At 46.1% G+C, this 22,807-nt stretch overlaps 1 protein-coding gene across 7 annotated transcripts in view; it reads left to right on the plus strand.

Moving 5' to 3' along the window:
• The first annotated feature begins 1,756 nt into the window (after nucleotides 1–1,756).
• The window catches only part of gramd1a (GRAM domain containing 1A), a 48,949-nt gene continuing 27,898 nt past the window's right edge, over nucleotides 1,757–22,807 (plus strand). For 2 of the 7 annotated variants that reach the window (XM_088621374.1, XM_088621378.1), the window contains exons 1-2: nucleotides 5,572–6,120; nucleotides 11,185–12,584. In XM_088621374.1, coding sequence (XP_088477500.1) covers nucleotides 12,232–12,584 — 353 coding nt within the window. In that variant the 5' untranslated portion in view covers nucleotides 5,572–6,120; nucleotides 11,185–12,231. Of the gene's footprint in view, nucleotides 2,003–5,569; nucleotides 6,121–11,184; nucleotides 12,585–19,346; nucleotides 19,758–22,807 lie in introns of those variants that run through there. The other 5 variants (XM_088621375.1, XM_088621380.1, XM_088621376.1 and 2 more) reach the window with 5 other exon arrangements.

Genomic DNA, 22,807 nt, shown 5'->3' on the forward strand with positions numbered 1-22,807 from the left:
CCCTTGCTGAGCTCAGTGCCCACACAGGGACAGAGGGCAAATATTTGTCCAGTCTCTCACCCCAAAAGTTTGTCCAAAGTTCTACATTTGGGGGCAAGTGTTTTCAGTCTTTTGCTTTCTGCCAGTCTTTGCCCAAACCACTGCCTTGGCACATATTTCTCTATGAAACATTCTTGGCATCAGATGATTTCAGTATGACCCCACTTATTCAGTGCAAACAGCTATTTGTCAAAACTCTCCCTTGAAACTGTGATTCTCCCTTCGGGTGAGCTACAAGCAAATGACTTACTCCACAGTAATTGAATTAGATGGGCACTTTGCCCAAGGTTGACCCAGGAGAAAAACTAGGCTTTTAAAACCTTGATGAAAAGCTTATGTGGAGAAGTAATTAGTTGAATGTGTTTTTGAAGTCTTTGAATTAATATTTCTACCAAACCACAGGGGTAAATTCCTTAGATACTTAACTCTTCGAGCTCTACTGTTCCATAAGGAGAAGCTGGGTTTTCAGTGAGGGTAGGAATTCTATCACATAGGTGTAGCCCAGGGGTGCCCATGAACACTTTTGGTATGTCAACAGCAGGCAGCAACAGTTAGTTGGTAGTCAACAGCAGTAAGTGATTGATTTTCTCCAAACTGTCCTCCTCGGTGGCAGTTCTCAGTGTTGTGCCCTTTCCCTGGTAATCTAAGAGCTCGATGCTGCCTGTGTTTGCTGCATTTTCTAAGTACAATACCAAGGACAGCAGCAGTAAGCCGAGAAAAGTCAACTGAAAATGACTTGGTGGTTATTAATCACCTCGTTCTATAAAATGCAGATTCGCGAAATTATGTGCGGTGGATGGGCAGTATATATATACATACATTACGTCCTGCCTGTGGTGAACTTTATTTTCCTTCCCGCATGAAAGATATTGAAACGCGTTTGCAGGCCAAAAGGCTTTCTGCAGCGTCAGCGGTACGGTTTAAAAAAAAGAGATCGCTTGACACGAACCCGGGCCTTCGTCGTCTCTGCGTCGGACGTGGAAGAAACCTGATGAGGCACTAAATATAGTCGGTACAATCCAGGCACTGACCCACCGGTTCAGAAGACGCACGCAGCCTTCGGCCGCTTTCTGTCGGTCAACAGGGTCTCGCGTGTTTCGTTTGCCGTGGACGTGGGAAGAGAACATGACACAGTCGTCGGCGGCGCGTCATTGTCAATAGCTGTCCGTAGGTGCTGTTTGACCAAGACTGACCCGGTCCAGTCCTGCCTCTGAGAGCTGACAAGATTAGAACAATACTTCTGAAGAATCAGTACTGTAGGATTCTGCAGAACAACCTAATGTATACAATTCAGTCCGCTTCTTTTGCTCCGCTTGAAAATAATGTGAAATAAAGTGGCGAGGTCAGTTTACTACGGCCGCATCGTAACTCCGTCTAACCCACACAGTTTATGTCACGATAACCGCCTGACAAATGTCCTTTGAACATGGGTTTTATCATATATATATATTAATATCAATACATCTACAGTACATTAATACGACTCTCCTAAGCATTACTTGACATCACAAGGTCCTTACTGACATAAAAGGTAGAATGGTGAAGCAGACTGTCATTCTTAGCCACAACAATTGTTTAAATTCTTTGCGTTTATTACTAATCATCGTCACGAAACGGGTGGGAAGCGTTATCTGTGTCCAGCGATCTTTGGCAGACGCGCGGGCTGCAGCGCATATTCGAAACGAGGCTGCTCGTGTCGAGGGTGGATATTTCCGAGAAATCCCAGACTCGTCTGCTGCGCTGCTAGATACGCCTGGATTCTCGCCCGCGTCTCTCGTCCCCTGTTGTTCCATCGGGAGAGCGAAGTGCTCATGCGGGCTTGCTTCTGTACACAGGCAAGGTGACCTCGGCTCCAGCCTGCAGTCTCGCCTGCCCGTTCCCGGCTTCACTTCCTCTCCCAGGCGGGGCGAGCGATCCATCCCCAGGCTGTCCGACACCCGGAGGAGCCTAGAAATGACTAGAGGTAAGTAAAACAGCCAGAAAGGTGATGTGGACTTGTAGGTTTGGACAGTACGAACACTGAAAGAAATGACAATTCTGGTCTCCATCTGAGTCCGGGGGCACCGCCGAGTCTCAGTGCCGGCCACCAAGGGTACAGTTATACTGTGTCATCGTGCTCGGGGCTGGCTTACTCGGTGTTGCGCGAATTATAGGCAGAACAGCAAAGTTTTACTCAATCGTAACTGCTCTTCGCTAATAATCTAATAAAGTTATACAAAAACAAACACTGTAAACGCTAGAGTACATTTAAATACAAAACTGGCCAAACTGGGCTGTCGCGCCTTTCTAGAGAAATTGCACTACCGGCCTACTTGAATTAAGAAAAAAATATGATGAAAACGTTTGTTTTTCCCCCCCGAACTTCTTCGCACAAGTATCTGGAGTCTAAATAATGTATATATAATAACTAGAGTAGGACCTAAAATTCTACCGTGGTCAGATGTAGGCTGTTATCGCTGCTGGTGGAAATACGGGGATTTACTGTAGTGTTTTCAGTAGCTTGTTCCCTCAGCTGTAAAGTTATCGTTCATGCTCAAGCAGCTGATACAAAGACTGCTTTCCTGAATGACGAGCAGTTCGTGTATTGATAATGAGAAATGGACTATGCTTTATATTCGTGTTCGTCTCCGATGTAAAAAACTTACGCCGGGACGTTATTTTGTTTCTTGCAACAACCATGTATTGGTTCTAAATGAATACTTAAGACATTTTCATGTCAATATCCGATTCGCACAGCATGCCATCTAAGATCTAAAAACGCATCACTGTGTAAAATATCTCATTTAGTATTTATTGCAGTAGCTTTTCTGGCCAATCGCTTAATTTGAATCTGGATCAAAGTGTGAAAGCGCTTTTGCGTCGGGGCAGCTCAGACTGACGCGTTATGAGTTATTGAGATATCTCCGTACGCTGCGCCATGCTTTGGCGATGGTAAATCAGCGGGTTAGATCTCGTTGGAAAGGGACTGCTCAGCCAGTTCAATAATTCCTCAGATATATTGTCAGCCACCAGATGGAGTTACAAACCTGGACCTGAAATGCGCCTCTATCTCCCGTAGCAATTGGGAAGACGTTTTGCTAACCACTCTAAGAAGAATGAAACAAAACATCAAGTTCAGCGTTCGCCAGATTCCGCTTTTTCCCTTTTCTCTAATAAGCTCCCTGGGCGCTGTAATCTAACTGTTGTGAAATTCTGATGGGACAGACAGATGACAAATATGAAAAGACAACTTACACCGCAGTTAACGATAAATCTAGTTTCTAGAACTCTCTCTCTCTCTCTCTGTATTGGTTCCTTAGCATTGTAATATGAATCTTATGAAGGAGCCCTTAGAAGGGTGGGGCTAGAAAACAGTTGCAAGCTCCCACAACTCTTTGTGTAAAGAAGTGATTTCAGAACCCCACGTATCTAACTTGCATTTGTGTCTTCTAGTTGTAATTCTTGAAAGGGGGACAGTTGTTTAGGGCTGGTTTTGAACTGAGAAGCATTCAAGAACTGAAACCCGAGTTTAAACTTCTCGGTGTTAACACACTTTTCATTACGGGAGTAAACATGTTTGTGACAAAATCGCCAACGTGCAATGAGTGGTTAATTTGAATTCAATCAAAGTGTGACTCGATTTCCAATCCCTATATCTCCATTGGGTATATCATTACACAGTACTCGGATAATCAGCTAGTAACCTCTCGATCCTTTAAGAGGTAGGGATTTAATACTTTTACCTGATCTTCCCTGTCCTGTTAGCTAAACCAACAAAGATAAGCTTTTGGGACATGCGTATAACTGACGAATTCCCTTTGAGTTAATTATTTCCTTAGCCTAGGGCTGAACGGAATAATTGGGAGAATACTGTATTTGCGCCGTTGATCGGGCTGATGAAGAACTAGACATCGATACATTGCTACTACTCGGAATAGCCACCAGAGGGCAGAGCTGAAATATTCAGAACAACGGTGCTGGAAAAATTCAGGACACGCTGATCACATTTAAAGCAGCCCCAAAGAACAGGAACTTCGCTCGTTTAGTTCCAGTTTCACGTCTTGTTTTTATTCCCAGTTTGATATTCTGTACATTGAGGCAGACATTTATTCTGGGGATTAATAGGGCAACACATTGAGATTCAAACAAAAGCATTGGTTGATTAATTCACCTTCTTTCATAGACTAATACTGTGCAATGATGTCCTGTCTAGTAACGTTTATAAAGGGACATCATATTTATTTTTTAAATTTTGTAAATAGATTTGAAGCAACTGAGCCGCTGGGTTGTTTCTTTTATTTTTTTTCTAACCCTTCAGGAAGAAGGAGTCTAACGCTACACAGGAAGCTTATCTCCTTTAAGGTGGATGGAACATTTTTTTTTACTTTCCGTGTCTTTGCAAATCATTTATCGAAAGGAACTTGTCATGATATCATAGTATCTTATCTGGTGCTATTATAAGATCAACACTGCGAACGTAATAGGTTTTTGAAGATAGATAAGCATCAAGATCTTTGGGGGATAAATCAGATTGATTAATATGCTCTCTAGAAACAGAGGGTTGTAAAGAAGGCCAAGGGCGTTATAATGTGTAAAAGACCCCCTCCACTGTGAATTTACCACTACTCGCACTGGGAGATACTTCTGTGTCCCAAGAAGGGATATAGGTTTACAAAATCGTTCAGCCGTCAGCAATCTTATCTAAAAAAAAAACTTTGAAACTGAGTAACCCATGCAGGGTTGATAAGTACCAAATCCCAGTCGAAGTTTTTAGATCTATTAAGAGTTGAAAGCCCATTTAAAAGCAGGTCTCAGATGGAACACTGGAATCAATTATCCCGTGACAAAGTGGACATGGTAGGTACCTCAGGACCAGCACCGAGAACCAGTCTTTTAGATGCGGTACGTCCATCACAATGGAAAATGTCATTTTATTTTCCACTAACGTGCGCGTTTGCGAATGCCATCTAACGGGTTAAGACAACCCTTTCGCACCGTGAGACTCTGAAGGGGATTGTGGTTTCTCAAGCGCGTTTGGAGCTGTCAGAACGTGGCCCGGGTGCTCTTCCTACGTTCTTAGCAACTACACAGCTGCGAAATTCACAGCACTAAGCTTTCTCGGCCTGTTGAAATCTGCCCGTGCCGTCATTATCTGCTGAGGGTGGAGAGAGGAGGAGGAGGAGGAGGGATCGTTGCTGTTCCTAACCCCTAAAGTTTCACGGAACTGTGGGGAAAAAAATGGTTTAAACTCGGAGCTGTTAAGTACCAGACCTAGGCGGTCACATCAGTTAAACCTGGAAATTTGAAATGCGTGCACTTTTAATGCTGTTTCCGACCGTTTCTTCGTAAATTATGCATTACCGAACACAGTTATCTCGACTTATCATATAAATGGGGTTACTTCCCAAAATAGAGCACGGCTAGAGAGCTTATTGGTCGCCCTTTCACATGCCAACTCAGAAATACCGATCTCCGATTGGTGAAGGAGGCGGCTTTGTAGCTGTCGGTCTCGGCGTGTGTCTTCTAGGGCTAACACGAGGGGGCCGAACCAAAAAAGTTTTTGTTTTTTTTTTGAGGGGGGGGATAGCGTTCACCACCTCTATGCGCCCTGCTCCTCGACCGTCTTTGCTCTCGCAAACTTCCGAGGAGCAATTTTCGTGATATAGCGTTACAGCTTTATCTTGGCTGATCCAAGAGGTCTTTTTCTTGGGGAAGTTATTTTTCGATATAAGCCGTGCATGATCTCACCCCCCCCGTCGGAAAAGTTTTATTTTTCTGTACTCCGGCTTTTGTTCCAGGGGGGGAAACGGGGAAGCTGGCGAAATTGGGCTTTTGTGCGTACAGTACACGGGACATTTTCCCCATGAAACCCGGAAAGTAAAGTCGTCGCCTGCGGCCGCGGGGGAAGAGCTGACTCAAGTCTGGCCGGGCTGCGGGGGGCTCGGGCGCGTCGGTGCCGGGGAGAGCGAGCCCACCGAAACCGGGGATCATGCTGATGTATTCCTGCGAGAAAGCGGAGCTCGTCACTTCGCGAACCGTCACCCGATTAGTCTACGAAGCGGAGCAGGAGAACCGTAACGGATGCCATTCCTCGGCGGGGAGGTAGGAAACGGGAAAGTGTTTTCGAGGAATAAAAACCCGGCGATTCCCGGAGAGAACACGGGATCGCACTGCGGTGCTTTGAATAATTTGGCTGGAGAGATGCTTTGCTGTCGCACGTTGCTTCCCTCTGTTTCCAGTTTGCACTGTACTGTCTTATTTTGCTCAGCAGTGCCACAATGTACATCATTGCCAGCCACCGGCCGTGGGTTTAAATGAGCCATGATCGTCTTTCTTTGTCTCAACCTCCTGCGCAAAAGTGGCGTGTTGGCAGCAACAGTTAGAAGATGTCTGGCAATTGATTTCTTTTTAGTGCTTAAAAGGGGGGAAAGAGATGCCTCCTCTTGTCCGTTTACACGAAAACCGGAGTTTTGGTTGGATTTGTTTCGTCTTTCAAATGTGCTGCTCATTGTTGCCCCGTCTCTTGCCTGGAAACGTGCGTCTTTGAATAAGATGACCCTTTCTGTCGCTAGTGGATATCGCCTTTCTGGAAGTCTCTCTTCTCGGGATTCCAAGGCTGTCCGAAAAAATGAGACTTTTCAGGCTCGGTTAATCTCGGTTTGAACTTGCGTCCTGTAAGGGGGACCAAGTTCCGTCTCCTTTTAAGCGAGACCAAGCGTTTCTTACCGTGGGCGAGAGAGGGAAATGCAGTAAGCACGGGGAGGAAGACGGTTAGAGCCAAAAAAAATAGTAATTTAGGAAGAAAAACTATTGCTGTGGGTAGTCCACGTCTTTGTCAACAAAGCGAAGTTGACCGGTCAGCTTCAGGCGCGACCCGGAGATACTTAACGGTGCAGGAAAACCTTATGAATGGAAACGCTTTTTATATTTAAACATCCGTAGCAGGCAGACACTTTCAGCTTTTCCAGGAAGGCCTGGAGGTGTCTGAGCGTGTCTGAGGGCTGTGTGGATGAAAGGAGGCGCCGTGGCTGTCAGTGACATTGTATCGGGGAACAACGTGAAGTGTCTCGCAGCCTGTGAATTGAGATATGTTTTGCCTTCGCCTTCCAGCTGTCTGGTTCCAAGGCTTACTAACGGGTCCATGTAGCGTGGATTAAGTACAGAACGGGTCTCTCTCCGGTTCTGCACTTTAATTACAGTATCTGTTATTTTGGGAAGACGAGCAGACGCTTGTGGGTTTTGGATTTGTTTGATTGGTCATTGTGTCAGCAGGTTTAGTAGGTCTTTTAAGACCAGGGATCTAAACCTCGGGCCTAGTGTCGCCTGATATTTGTTGTTTCAGTGTGAGCAGCCAATTAAAAGATATAATTCATTTTTAATTGGACTCGTAGTATTTTTCTTGAGCAGACATCTCAGAACTCCTTTTTGAAAGTACCATTCGCTAAAAATCACCCTGCAGTGTTGTTAGATTTTTTGACAGTTACGCACCCAGTTAATTAGACCAACTTTGTAACGGAGCAAGTCTTCAGCAACCAAGTGTCAGAAACTCCAGCATTGGAAGATTTTGAAGAAGCTGCTGAACTGGTCAAATTGGGCCACAAATGAGCTGATTTGGATATAGATGCTGTGGACATACTAGCCCTCTAGGATGAGGATTGTGGACCCACTGTTTCCAGTGTTTTCAAATCATCTACTAGAAATATGGAGAATTCAGGTCCTTATGAAAAAGAATGCTTGAGATGTAAAGAGGTGTTTGTGTATGTACAGTACTCTGGTGCCCTTGGTCTACTCAGTCTCAGTGTGGGAGTTTGGTTTCCTGCGCAATTTTGAGCTGGAGTGATTGACCGCAGGTTTGTAGCCCCACACAATCCACCTCTTCTGATGGAGAGGGGAACCACTTAGTTTTTTTTCCTGAGAATTTTGACTCTGGTAAAACAGAATTTCTGTTCCTTTACCGGCTATTGACTCCCGCTTGTGAGCGAAGAGCTCAGTCTGCCCTGAATCCGTGCCAGCATTGACAGGGAAGTGGTGCTCTTATCTTTATTGACTGGCCATTGGAGATAAAGTGCTGTTTTAAATAATCCCAGTTCCAGCTAAAGAGGCCTCAGGGTCTGAGCTGTGCAAACACAGTTTGGCCAAGGTTGTCTTACATGAGGAGAAGGGGCTAGGAAAGCAGAGGAGCAGCTCATTTTCAAAACGCAGGGCAGGCTGGCCCTGTGGCCACCTGTCAGCATCTGACATCTGTCCGGCTGCACAGTAATGGCAGGAAATGGAGGGTGGCTGAACTTTTTTTTTTTGCTACACAACGCACACTTCGTTTCTTCACTTGGGCCCTGCTTTGTGTGGTTCAAAGCTGCACTAACAGCTGTGGCGAACATTATGCTCTCTCCCTTGGCAGTTTGAGAATGAGCTCCTTCCTCTTGTCCTTTGCAGAGTTCCTTCAGTCCTCTTGACTTCGTGCTCGGTATACTTAGCTGTTGGCCGTGTGGAGGCCTGGACTGTGTGGCGAATTGCAACAGTTCTCGCATGAGGACATTGTGCAGTTTCAGGATATCCTCTCTTGTCGCATGCAGATGGTATCTGAGCTGTTGCTAAACCATTCGTGAAAGCCGGGCTGGCAGGAGCATGCCTGTGACCTTTGCCTTCAGAAAATGTAAATTCCACTAGTTGTGGTTTTAATTTTTTTTTCAAGGCAAAAGGGCTGTTTTAGTTTGTGAGCGCCTACGTGATTCGAGTTCTTTAAGAACATCTCTTTACAGAGAACGTTATGTGTGCTTAATCAATCTAGATGTTGCACAGCACCTTTTTTTTAAAATAGGGAGCAGCACAGTCTTTAGAGAAATGCGTGGTTACCGCGGTTCAGAGGAATCCAAATATGGACTCAGTGGTTTCAAGGGTTTGATGTTTCCTTGTGAAGATAAGTTACTGGTTGCACCAAGACCCTTACTGGAAGAGTTCTGCAGTAGAGCATACAGGGGTGTTATGGGAACTCCAGTCCTGGATGGAGGGATGCTCTCTGTCCTGATTTTTTTTTATTACCTCCACTCCCCCAATGGAACTACTTACCTGAACTGCAGTAATTTAATTTATTTTTCACAGTTGGGGGGAAAAACAAGGTGCTACATGTTGTTTAGAGATCTGTAATCCACGGTGGACAGTATTCTTGTATACATGGTATAGGGCACCCCTGACCTATGCTGACTTGCCAGGATTTTAGGAATGCCCAGAATAATACAGTCTCTGTCTCAGGCAAGTTGTGGAGAGGCATAGAACAGACTGTCATCATTCTCCCTGTCCTAAACAATCTTCAGATTTGTCCCATCAGAACAGTAAACGAGCAGTGCAATCACAGACACCATTACCCTGATAATGTGGACATTCCTAATATTTTGGTCACTTGGCATAATTATGACACCTCCAATTAATAGTAAGTAAACAGATCTGTGATTTTTAATGTTGTTGTAAGGCCCTTGTGTCTCTCAGACAAAAGTGGTGCATTAAGGAGAAAACCGGTACTAGTTTTATCAGGAATGCTGCACTTGAATATGAGAAATCGAACTACTTTGCCTACAAAAGCCTTCAATGTTTTAATGTGAAACACGCTTTGGGTATTTGTGATGGGTACAGGAAATGTAGTCTTCGAAGGGCTTGTACATTATACATTAGGAAGCTGAACTTTTTTTAGTCATAGCCCCTTGTTTTTGGAAGACTCTTTTGTTCCACATTAATGTAGTCTCTGTTGAGCTTTTTAAGTCTTGATTTACCTTGTGGTTTTGATGGCCTTCAATCCTTAATCTCTTTCTTTTGTTTAATTTGCTTCATTATATCTGGTTCTATTGCATAGTCTGTACACTACACTGCGTTCTATTGTGCAGTTCAGCTCAAGTGCTTTGAGATATATTGAAAGGCGCTATATAGAATGATATTGATTGATTGCGGGTTTTGGAGGTGAGTGCCTGGCAAAATGCCAGAGGAAGCTGGTTTTTGTGCAGGTTCTGTTGCAATTCTTTTGTTCACTTATGTGAGATGCAATACCGAAGGACAGCTGAGAAGACCTTTTGGGGTTGGAGTGGTCCATTCCAGAGTAATTTGTCATAAGAATGCAGCTGGACCTCAGTTAATACCCCCCCACCCACCCCAGCCCTTGGATCACCACATTGGGCAAGCGTTTAAAGCCCCAACACTGACACAGCATGAACACGCCACAGTGCCAGGGCCTGACCATTCATCTGAGCTGTTCTGCACCCTGCACATGCACAGGACAGTGTCCAGAAGAGGGGAAGTGACATCATTTGTTTTCTTAAGAGGGTTCTGAAAGCTTGTATTTGGCTGGTAATACAGAACTATCATGAGTCACACAGAGTTACACAGACAAAGTACTGTGTAGGTAAAATGCGATCAATGAGACAAAATGAGATCACGGAGAAGAGTAATTTATGGACAAAAGCTGCTACAAATTGCAAGTGAAATCACAATTACACAAATAAGAGTTAATAAGACCCGAATAATAAAGTTAATAATTTCCTGACGGCTTTCTTTTTCAAATACAAAGTGAATAATTTAAGGAAACAAAATGGGGATAGGGGACCTCAATCACTTAACTTTATACAATGTACCATCATTTTACCTTACTGTATGCAAGCCGCGTAATTAAATTTCGCTGATAGCTTTTACTGCTGGTGTCCTGCTTACAAGATTGGACAAAGAACTGTCACAATGAGCACTGCAGAAATGCTTTGTATTTGCGAGCGCTACGTGAACGCTTTCACACTGCGATTCCGTACCTACGTGATCCGTAAGAGTCTAAGTCTAGACTCTTGCAGATCGGTGGCTGAGATTAATCAAAAATGGCAAAATTGCCATGGCCAGTTAATTCTCTCTGTGTAGCCGTGATCAGTAGGTGGAAGCTGTGATCTGGACATGATGGCCAGAAATTTTGACCGGAGCCAAAACTGAAATTTTAAACCCAAGTCTTATCTTCTGAATTTAGGGAGAGAATCACCTTAAATTCATGATTTAAGTCGTGCCATGTTGCCTGTCTGTCTATAGGGACTAACCCTGCTTTGTCTGTGTGCAAATCCTTTGCCCTTAAGGTAGTAGCTGCAGCAGCTGATAGCTTCTCTGAAAACCACGTGCCATCAACCAGATCTGCTTTCCTTTTCACAGTTCTCTGGCACAGCAAGCCTCAAGTGTTACAGGCCTACTCCTGCGGACAGCTGTTCCAAGCGCGGAGGGCAACAAGTTCCGCCTTTATGGAGATGAAGCTCTTTCTTCAGCTTTGGCTCCACTGATTCCAAAGGAACGCCGAGCTCATCTCGGGCATTGTTGTGCCTTAATGGGGAATGACAGGACCTCGCCGTGGTGAGCCGTGGTAAATTGAAGAAAGCCTCACCCCCCGCTGAGAGTTCATGCCAACGTTTTTGGTGTCCGCTTTGAAGCCTTCAGGCTGGAAATCCTGGATTGTACGCGAGTTTCTCCGGGGGAATTGAGCTCAGCGCAGGGAAGAATGCGCTAGCTAGTCCTTGTTTGGGTTGCGTCTGAGGGCTCTGGTTAGGGGATTTGCGCTTCATACGGGCGGGCGGTGTATGTTTTCGCCGCTTAGGGATCTAGCTCTAAAGCCACTTCTGAATCGGGTTCATTCCGGTTGAGCCATTTTCTGGTGGTCATGAGCGTTCAGGATGAACGTACAAGAGTTTTAACTTTGAAGGTCCTGTTTTTAAAAGGAGGAAACCCTTTTGCTTTTGTGTTTTAGTGTGTAGACACACAAGGAGATGTCCTAGTACCTTCCAAAGATTTTTCTTCATTTCTAGTTTCCCCTGAAACGGGCTGGGAAAGTCCTTAGCATTTTGGTTCTTTGCACTTGCTGGTAGCATGTGTGAAAAGGCCAAGGCCTCCTCCTGTTTTTTCTGTGACACGCTGCCTTGTGGGGGCTTTCTTGATGTGATTTTAATGTGTCGGAGTCGCCGGAACCTTCTTCCTGAGGCTGTGCTGGGGCTCGGTGGAGAACTTTGAAGCAGTGGTTCCATGCAGCGTTCTGGCATTCAGGAAGTGGACCGGAAATCTGTGAAACTCTGGAATTGGATGGTTTGAGGATGCCTCAAATGAGCTCGTCATCGTCTCCCAAGAAAGAGAGCCGACCCCAGCGCTGGATGTAAGAGTCGTTTGAAGGAGTGTTTCCGGTCACCTTGAGCCGCCAGGGCAACTTGAGGAAGGATGTCTGGGAAGGGGACGCAGAAGCTGGTGGCGGCCCAGGCCGCGCCCGTCCCCATCCCGACGCTGACCGTCCTGCCCCCCTCTTCCGACACCGAGGCCTGGTCATCGCGGTCTCCCAGCCCCCGGCCCCGGAGGCCGCGCAAGGGAAGGCAGGCCACCGCGGAGACCAACCTCCTCCAGCTGCCGGGCGCCGGCGACGTCCTCGCCCACTCCAGCGACGAGGAGGCGCCCTCCTGGTCGCGCTGCTCCACCCCCAGCGCCTCCCCGCGCCGTCGGCGGTTCCTCCTCCAGAAATGGCTCCACCGGGACCGGCCGGACCGGGCTGAGGGAGCAGGAGTCAGCGACGAGTGCAGGTTGGTGGCTGACTGTGCCGCTCTCTCCACCCCCTTACCCCCCCCGTCCCGCCTCGCCTCTCCCCTCTGCATCTCATGGGCCAGTAGGTTATGGTTATGGAGCTCGGGACCCGATGGATAGGAATTGGTTTCCCGTTACGTCATTGCCGACCCACCTGTCTCCTCCCGTTCACAGACAGGAAGTAACCTTGCAAACGCCATGCGTACATTTTGTTGGTGGGGTGGGGGGGGCTGGGCTCTTTAGTCATGGCCAGCCTTGGTAGCCTGGCTGCGACTTCAAAACGGGCTCAGCACCTCCAGTCTGTGGGACGAGAGAGCTGGGTTTCCCCTCTCGGTTTTCCAGCGACCACTGCTGGTGCTCATGCCTTGGAGTCAATTGATGGTAAGCGACACCCGGACTTTCTGGTCTTGTCGAGGGCTGTGAGGCTCACGTGGGTGCACGGCGACCATTGGCGCCGCCGTTGGGCACGCTGGAGGAGCATGGGTACGTGGTTCCCAAATGAAGGGCAATGAAATGTTGTCGAGACCAGCGGATAGAACACAAAGCCCCATTAAGCAAGGTGTCCTGCAACTACGGCAAACATCAAAGCACCCAAAAGAGGAGACGCACATCAGTGTCTTGTAGATCTGACTTGCTGCCGTGTCCGTCAGCTATTTTATCGGACTACGAATACTGTTATTAAAAGAATGCTGCCGCATGTGTTTTACAGCAGTTGTCCCCGACGTTGTGTTTTAAATAGGCTTACATGACACTGATTTGTGTCCCTTTGTGTGACCTTGAGCACATCGACACAAGAAGGGCTGAAGATATATTTCACATTCTGGATTGGAAGTCCAGACCTGAAGCACGTAGAAATGTTACGGAAGGACCTGAAGTGAGCTGTCCTGCAAGGAAACCCTCAAATGTCCCCAACCTGAAGGAGGTCTGTGAGCTAGAAAGGGTCCAAATTTGTAAAAGCTGATGCAAGAGACTCATTAATAGTTCCAGGAAACCTAGTTCAAGTCCATGTTTCTCAAGGCGGTGCTACTGGATGTTGGCTTTAAGGGTTCATACATCTTCATGTGTAGATATTACTGTTGAATCTTCTTGTTAATGCAATTATCCAAATCTTGTAGGTAAATTAAATTTTTTTTGTTTTTTATTAAGAGTTTCATGAAGATTTACATTTTAGGTCTGAAATGACCCAGAATAAGGAGCAGTCCTCGGCCAAACCTTTTCTCAGCACTGCATACCTAAGCAGCAAAATGACCGAAAGGTGTTGGCTTAGATATATCGCTTGTCTTAGGACAAAAAAAGACAAGTTTTGTTAGACTGTTGAGACGATGCAACATCAAAAAGCCCTCGCGTTTGTCTGTGGGGTTTGAAATTCCAGATTAAGGACCGCTGTACATCCATGTATTCTTAAAGAGGCCTTGAAGACAATTTAATCTTAAGGGTTTTCTGACTGAAGAGACCAGAACAGAGACACTGAAAGGGTTAATTGTGTCTGGGTGAGAGAGGAGAGGGGGTGTCTCTTATCTTGGTTTTCCAAAGGATGTTGTCATCGGCAGCCAATCAGAGCAGCCTCTTCTGCTGAAGATGTCATCAATAGCCAATCAGGACTGGGGGCTTTGCCGCAGCCCCCCTCCTCTTGTTTCTGCCCCCTGATGCAGAGCAGGCTGTGTTTGGCGCAACTCAACCGGCTGATTGTGTACCCTTTCCTCTCAAGGTTTGGATTTGGCATTGGAATTAGAAATAACAAGCATTTTACAAATGTCCTGGGAGGGACAGAAGCTACACTGTATTGAGGACAGTAGACAGTAGTATATTACTTTAAAGCAGATGTCTCCAGCTCTATTTCTGGTGTCTTCTGGCTTCTGTTCCACTTGACTTCTGCTATATTAATGACCTGCGCAATTGTGATAATTCTGTGCAGGCCATGGGGAGTTTCATATGGAACTGTACCTTTTAATCAGTTGAAGATTTTGAATAATCAACAGACTTATGGTATATACAGGATTTCCTTATCTAAGAAATCAGTTTATGAATTGCCTACTCAGTTTGAACCACAAGCCAGAAGACACCAGGCCATCCAGAAACTGAGTTTGAGACTCCTGCCCTAGAATCTAGAATTAGAATACATCTATTAGGAAGTGTTGTGCAGCACAGATATCCAATCAACCTCTAGACACAAATTGGAATGTGGAACAGACCCGTATACGAATAGTTCAGAATCCCCCCACCAGATCAGGGTTTCCTAAAGTTTTTCAAATGATCCAACAAGGAATGGGTCTTAGGGTAGAGGTTACTCATATATGATACTGAAGGCATTTTTAAGATCTGAGTAAAGGAAAGGAATAATTTTTACAGGGGATTTTAAAGGAAAGCTACTGTATAATCTAGATTTCATGGCCTGAAAAAAGGGGGACAAAACTGGGTACATTTAAAACTGGTTTAATTCATAAGTTACCCTTAAACCACCTGTTGAAAATTTTGTCGTGAACTTGAACCTTGTTTCATGTTGAATTGGGGTACTGCAGGTGTGTACCTCAATGTCGGCGAAAGACTGGTGTACTTGAGTTGGGGCTGATGCCACCTTAATCTAGAAAGATCTCATGCCAGTCTAAGGGGGTTCTGTTCAGTTCCTGGGTGGGTGGACTATGGGGAAACCAGGTGGCTACTGTAAGGAATGTTGATTTGACCAGCAGGTGGCGCTCTTCCCCCTGACCCAGCATGTCCAAACCATGTCCTCAGCGTGGTGCTGTAAGTGTTAAGATGAGGTCCTGATGAACTGGCTGCTTAAAACATCGCTGCTCGTCAGTGTTGGGTAATCCCACGGACTACTGAGGCAGGGCAGCCCAGGATGGAATCATCGATGTCTGGGTCTCACTTAGTGAGTGGTTCAGTGCCTTGGGGATGAGATGTTTTGGGTGGTCAAAATGATGAAGGTGTTTTGCACTTCAACCAAAGCCTTTTCTAGGTCAGTTTTCAACAACCAAAGAACCAAAACTACAAGAAATGAATGGGTGGAATCAAGCCAGGATTAGTTTAGTTAAGGTTAATGAATCGAGAGCTCTTGTAGAGCAGAAGTTGGACGAGTGTATGTAGTAGCAGGAACCGGCTGTCCAAAGCCCTAATGTAAAAGCTACTCGAGACCTATTATCTCGGCTTACCCTGCGAGAGCTGCTCGACAGGGTGCCGGGTGTTGATCCGATTCTCTGCAAGGAGGGATACGGATGGAATCCCGACCAAAACAAACGGGAACCAGACGAGTCTTGCTCATACTTGGCTTCAAGAATTTCCATCTGACCAAGAAGCAAGATTTGTTTCATTGTCAGAGGGCGCGTGCCAAGTCAGAAATGAGAGCACACAGATTATCATTCCTCCGCCACAGGATTAGGCTATTGGACCGCTGAAGCTTGGGTCGGCCCCATGATGCCCCAGCCGTCTTCGTCGTGTGTCAATACTAGATCGCTGCAAGCTGGAGAGATGCAGAATCTCTCTTCCCAGACTCGGCGTTCCCCCAGCCCACTCTTGTAATCTGCAAAGCAACTGCACTCCAGTCTAATTTCGACAGCCCTGCCCACCCCCACTCCCTGTCGTCCATCAGCGGATTATTTGAGAATGCACACAGCGGCTGTAAGGAGATTACATTTCATGTTTAGTGGGGGATCAGATGTGTTTTTGGATTATTGCGGCTGGTAATCCTTTGAACGGCTTTTTCGTCTTAGTCGGGAGTGAATGAGGTGGGGAGGGGAGGAGCTGATAGGTGCCACTTGGCTCTGAAATGTTTTGGATTGATGTAAAAAAAATGACCTCTAGTTTCTAGTTTTGTCCAGTTCGTATTTGACTCGTCTTGTCTTGGCACACCTGTAGAGACCCCACATAACCTCCAACGTTGTTTAATGCATCTTAGTCCTTCTCAAGATGTGACCCAGAATGGAAATTGGAGAAGCCAAAATACCACTGCCTTCATATCGGGTGCTGGGGCTTTGCGGTTTAGGGGGACCACAAAACAAAGAGTCAGTCTGGGGGCATTTGGAAGTAAAGGTCAAGGAGGTTGACGTCACAGGTTTGTGTCTGAGTCAGGACTAGAATTCCTCAATCAGCAATGCACAAACACTGAGGATAAGGCTGATATTAGTTGGCCAGGGGCTGTGGTGTAAAGCCTTGAGCCTGGTGAAGAAAGCCTGTACGTTGCTGAGGAACCTGTAGCATTTCCAATGATGAAGGGTGTGCTGGAAGGGCATTGCCTGCACTTGCGTGATCTAGGAATCAGGTGATTGTGTATCAATGTGGTCTCTTTGACTGTCGTCGCAGGTCTCTTTCCATTTTGTAATACATCAATAATCTTGACAACCTGTGGGTTGAGAGAATCTTTGCAGGTGATTGTGGTCTCTCCCTCCTGCACCTTCAGTGCTGGAGCAGGACCAGGTCGATCCTTTTCTTTCAGCGAGCACGTAGGTTCGTGTGCCTGCACCCTAGAGTCATTATTTTGCTCCTCCTCTCCCCCATAACAAAAGTTGAAAACACACAGACCCCGATAAATAAGAAAATGATCTGTCGTCTTCTCTCTTCCCCCTAAACTGAAGGTAAGCATTTATATACTGCTTCTCAGTGAAAATAAACTTTGCAGGACATAGCATATCATTGACAATTTGATTTCTGCACCAAACCGCCTTATACTAACTTGAAAACCAGAACGTGTAGAATCCATCGATCCCACCAGGGTAGTGTAGAAGTAGGTGGAGACACAGTGTGTTCCCTAAGGTATGTAGATCAATACTTTAGGGATTCTCTTTGTCTCCTGGAGAGCCGAGAGCTGCATCTCTGACAGGTGTATGGATTTTGTCAGCTGTTAGACCGAAAGGGTCTTGATTAGATCAATCCATTCCTGTAGCGCGCTGGTCTGCACAGCAAGCTGTCTGAAGAAACCTATGCGTGTGATCGTCCTTATTATTTTCCGCAGACTGAACTAGAATGCATTTACTGGGGAAATGCACCCATTAGCTCACGACCTTTTAAGATTTCTTTTATTTGATCCGTCGCTCAATTCCAACACGAGCAGAAGGGCGGCATTAAACCTAGAAATCTGAGATGAAGTGAATTCGGCCCAAGCCTGGCCAACATGTCAGAGTAATTCTGATCTGCATTTTTTTTTACCACGTTTTTTTCCCCAATACCGCTTTTATCAAAGGTGCTGCCTGGCCTATCTAATGGTGACTTTAATCCTGATGTTGAGTCCAAGTCTGTTGCTTTTGTGATAAGCATGGTATGGTATTCTACTTCAGAGGATGTATCTATCAAAAAATCTACATGTAATATAACTGTATAGTGTCTTTGAGATTGTGATTGTCCTGTCCATCCTGTTTATAATTAACAGCTATTTCAACGGCATGTTTTGATACTGTGTAAATAAAATGTGGGGCAGTCCTTTTTTCTTCTTGTCAGAATTGTGTTTCTGTTTTGTTTTTGTGCGGCCCGAACTTGTGGTATTTTATACACAGAAACAGGCCAGGTTTATTTTCTTTAAGGGTTCTGGTTAAACAAGAGTCAGAAGTGTCCTGTCCTGCCAATAAAATCAAAGCTACTGAGCTCGCTGCATGTATAACTTATAATTACGTTACGCCTTTAAAACATTTTAAATAATACAACTAATATATAAATGTGACGATTAGTTTGATTAACATGATGGGGGAGTTTATGTACTCTATTTTTGTACAACGGTAGGAGAATGCCCCCAAGTGTATAATCATAAGCATCATTATGATCAAGACTGATTTCAGTAGACTTGTGCAGCTAAGCAAGGCTGGGACTGGTCAGGCTGGAATGGGAAATGAGCACAAGCACATTGTTGCTGCTGGTGGTGGATCAGTAGGACCTCATTTTCCAAAACCAGAGGTCCACTGTGGTGACCTGTAAGAGGTATCGTTCTTCTGGGTTTCCCTCTGAATCAACAGTGAAGCAATCTGGCATCTAACCTGGTCCTCTGTGGGAGGGGACTGTGGGTGCAATCATTGCTCCCACTTCAATGCTGTACAACTGCACTTATATCACCAGCAGTGATATAAGTGAATATATCACCAGCAGGTGTGTCACCCTGCAGCTCACAGCTGGCTGCCCACTGGAGGGGAGACTCCTGGGAAAAACTAAGGTTGCTGTTGGTAGAGGTGTTAGTGGGGCCAGTAGGGGGCGCTCACCCTGTGGTCTGTGTGGGTTCTAATGCCCCAGTATAGTGACGGGGACACTATACTGTAAAAAGGTGCCATCCTTCCGATGAGACTTAAACCGAGGTCCTGACTCTCTGTGGTCATTAAAAATCCCAGGGCATTTCTCAAAAAGAGTGTGGTGTCCTGGTCCTGTCCTGGTGTCCTGTCTTAATTCCCTTTACCAATCATGTCTTCCTAATAACCCCAGTCTCTGAACTGGTTTTATCACTCTGTTCACCTCTCCACTGAGAGCTGGTGTGTGGGTGTACTGGCACACTCTGGCTGTCTCGCATCACCCAGGTGCTACTGGTGGTGGTGGAGGGGATCCCCATTACCTGTAAAGCGCTTTGAGTGGTCTCCAGAAAAGCGCTATATAAGTGTAAACAAAATTACTTGATTAGGACTTGCACAACTGGAGCATTTGGGGCTCCAAAGCAGTATTTAACTAGAGTTACAAATGAGGTGAAGAAGGGTGAAATGGAGCGGTTTTAGGAGATGAAATGATTGTCGTGTCTCAGAAGCTGTCCCCCCCGCTGTCTGCAAGAGCAGGAAAAGAAACCCCTTCGCGGTGGGTGGTGATCCAGCCCCCGTATCTGCCCTGCAATCTCTCTCTTCCTCCCCCTCGCTCGCTTGGCAAGTGCTTGCGAATGAGGCTGCCCACCGATAGATGGAGAGTCGGAGGCGTTTTCGCAGATGCGACTGGCAAGAGCTTTCTGTGAGCGGAGCCGCCGCCGCTCCTGCCTGGTGTTCAAACGCGCCGGTTACCGGTTCCCGGTCCCAGGTCGCTCGGCTGCGCAGCCGAACCGCAATCCGAAACCAGGTCCTTGTCGCTGACCTGCTCTTTGCCGACTGATTGATTTCAGCTACGGGTCGAGGATGCTCTTGTAAATAATAAAAAAAAAGGCCTCGCTCGCGGTTGTCGGAAGCACCAACCCAGCAGTATAGAAACAGACTTAATCCGAAGAAGACTAATGATATGTTTGAGTAAGTACGGGAATTCTTCTTTTCTTCGTCCCTGGTCTTGTTTCGGGTATGGTGCGAGTGCTGTCCGGCGGTTCTTCGCTAGATGCATCATAATTAAAAGCGCTGTCCTGGCTGGGCATCTGTGCAGAACTGCCGGCATCTCAGAAAATCAGGCTGGTAGGTTTCGATCAGAATTGCCGAGAAGTCTTTGTGTGCGTGTAGTCCAAAAGGGCCAGATACGTTTCCGACCTTAAATTGTTTGCTTGTTTGTTTTTTTTAGATTATGGGCTCACGTTTTCCTTGGAAACTGAATGCAAAGCTTATGTCATTATTTTGATAGCTAAGGACGTAATACATCGGCGTTTACATGAACACAACTCCATCCTCTCGCTGACACGCCAGAACCCCAATGTGCTCTCTAGCTGTCGCGGAGGCTTTGTAGTAATAATATCGCCGTCTGCATTATGACATTTCCGGGAAGCCTCCGAAAACCAAACTCGTTTTATCTTTTATGAGCCTCCGTTAAACCTTCATTTCCTTTTTTTTTTGTGGTCAGAATTCAAACGGGAGGGGGGGGGGGGGCGGCTTGAGGCTCGCATGCAGCAGATCCCGACAGTGGAACAACAACAAAACGTCATTGTCTCTTCATTTTTGTCTGTTAAATTCCCGTCGAACTCGACCGGTTTTTTCTCTCTCCTCTCAGTAAGACGGGCACCGTGTTTGCCGTAAACAAAGCGCTCCGCGCTCCCCGGTTCGCTGGATGTGAACCCCCGGCAGCCGGTTTCGAGTCGTTTGAAGAACAGGAAGGCGTTTGGCATCGGTTTTCCCCCTCTTACCCTCTTCAGTTTTGCAACGTTGGCTGCTGTTCTTTCATGGCTCGTGTGCGTTGACAGTTTTTTTTTTAATAACCCAAGAGGGAAGTGGGGGACTTTGTCGTCATAAGCGTTTAAAGTATATCGTGGCAGATATTTGAGAGTATTGGGTTGGTATTTCTGCATTGAGCATATGTGTATATACTGTACCGCAGAAAACTAAATGGTTAACTGTTGATTTCGGCAACATTTGCTGGTCATTTCTTTAATAAATCGAACGGTTCGATCTTTCTAGAAGGCTTGAGCCCTCGTCAGGTCCTTATATAACTACAACACAACATGGGTTTGTATAATAACAGCTGCTCTTAACCGCGACCATCTACTCAAAGGTCTTCTGTAGTTTCCTCCGGAAAGCGTGTTATGTGCAGTTTTTTCTGCACTGGCAGAAAGCGTTTTTTTTCCCATTCCTAGACGTCACCTGACACCGGGCTGTCGAGGAAAAGCGCAGTCTTGTGAAAAAAACAATTCGATTCTCGTTTATTTAAGCCGTTCACGGACGCGCTCGCTAAATTGTGTTTGCTTCCCAAGCGAGCAGTGCTGGAAAAAAAAAATCCTTCTTTTTCTCCGCTGGTACTTAATTTATACAGGTCAACACTTCAACATCAGACCCAAAGCCTAACGACAGAACGGGCTGGTTACGGTTCTGCTGAAAATCGTTTTTTCTTCGCTAAAGTTCCCAGCGCTGGTCAGCTGTCTGCATTTTTTTTTATTTTAAAACCTCAATGTTAAATCCCAATTGCCCTGATACAGCTGTCGATTTTAGGCTCGTATCCGTGTCATGGGTTCTAATTCTGGTGGAAGAGGTGGTTATTACTTGTCTGCCCTGCGTGAGCTTCGGACCTGGTTGATTGACGCACACAGAGCCCAGGTAGCCCCCGACGTTACTATTTTAAAACCTCCCTTGTTGTTGAATTTGCCTGTAGATACTGCCTTCAAGGGGACGGGTCCCTGCTGCTAATACGGTATCTTATTTAAAGCTACAAACCGTGACACCACATTGAAAAGAGACGGCAGGCGGCTTTACAAGTCACCCGTGGCTCGTACGTAATACAAACAAAACAGACCGCATCAACTCTCGGGCGTTCGGATGTTCAGGGCCAAATGACAGAAGCTGCTACTTTAACATGGTCGAGAGAGTCAGAAGTAGGTTATTCCGTGATTGAAGCAATTCAGCGACAGCACCCCTTGATCAGTCGGCGACTTCAAAATGTAGGAGCAGGCCGCTCCAGTAAAGTGGATGTGACGAAAACTGCCGCAGATCACCACATGGCGATGGGCTTGACCAGCCCTGTTCCAGGAGAACCAGAGATCGTACTACATCAGCTTTATGGGGTATCAATCAGGGCATCAGTTTTCTGGATGTTGGGATCATCTTTTTCCATCAGATTTGTCCAGTTAAAACGTCTAGAGATTCTGTTCCTAATAGAGATAGAGTGGCCCTTCAGGACAAGGGTTAGCCATACAACTGACAGCAGGAGAATCGTAGCTCTGGAGGGTGAGGAATGTGGAGGTGTTCAAAGTTATGGAGGTTCCAGTCGAGGCAGCAGGTAGCCCGGCCCGGTCCGGTCCCTTATTTGAGACCACTATTACCTTGGAGACCGGTGGAGAGAAGGGAAGGAGGAAGCAGAAAATCTGTGGAAAATAGAGGGTACAGGACAGTGTCTCAAACCCCTGTGACGTGACATGTAAATAAAAATGGCTTTCTTCACATTGGGAAGTTATTTGAAATGCACCTGAACACATGTAATTCTATTGCCTTTGTACTCTCATCGAGATGTGTGCATATAGACTGTTTTGGGTAGATTTAATACTGTCAAGTTTGGCTTTTGTGATTTTCTGTGTTTATTCATGAAAATAAAATAAAGCCCTTAAATCAAAATCGGGTGGCTTCGGCAGAGGACGAGAGGGGCCGAGGCCAGTGTTTCTTGGTAAGCAGTATTAGCATGGAGGCAGGTGGAGCCCCAGTACAGATGTTAGCACTGTACTGCACATCTCCCTCGGTCCACCTTAACAAAGAGCCAGGCTGGGGAATGTGGCTACCCTTGTGAAGGACATCTGCACAGCAGTTCACCCTGTGTGTTTTTACTCTCCCTGGGAAACCGCGCCATGCTGTAATGCCCAGTGTAACAGGAGCTGGATATTCCCAAGCTCGTACTAATGCAGAGCACGCCACCTTAACCAAACCTCAGCCTGAGCCCC

Source organism: Lepisosteus platostomus, chromosome 26 (assembly GCF_059453375.1).
Source record: "Lepisosteus platostomus isolate fLepPlt1 chromosome 26, fLepPlt1.hap1, whole genome shotgun sequence".
Lineage (NCBI taxonomy): Eukaryota > Metazoa > Chordata > Actinopteri > Semionotiformes > Lepisosteidae > Lepisosteus > Lepisosteus platostomus.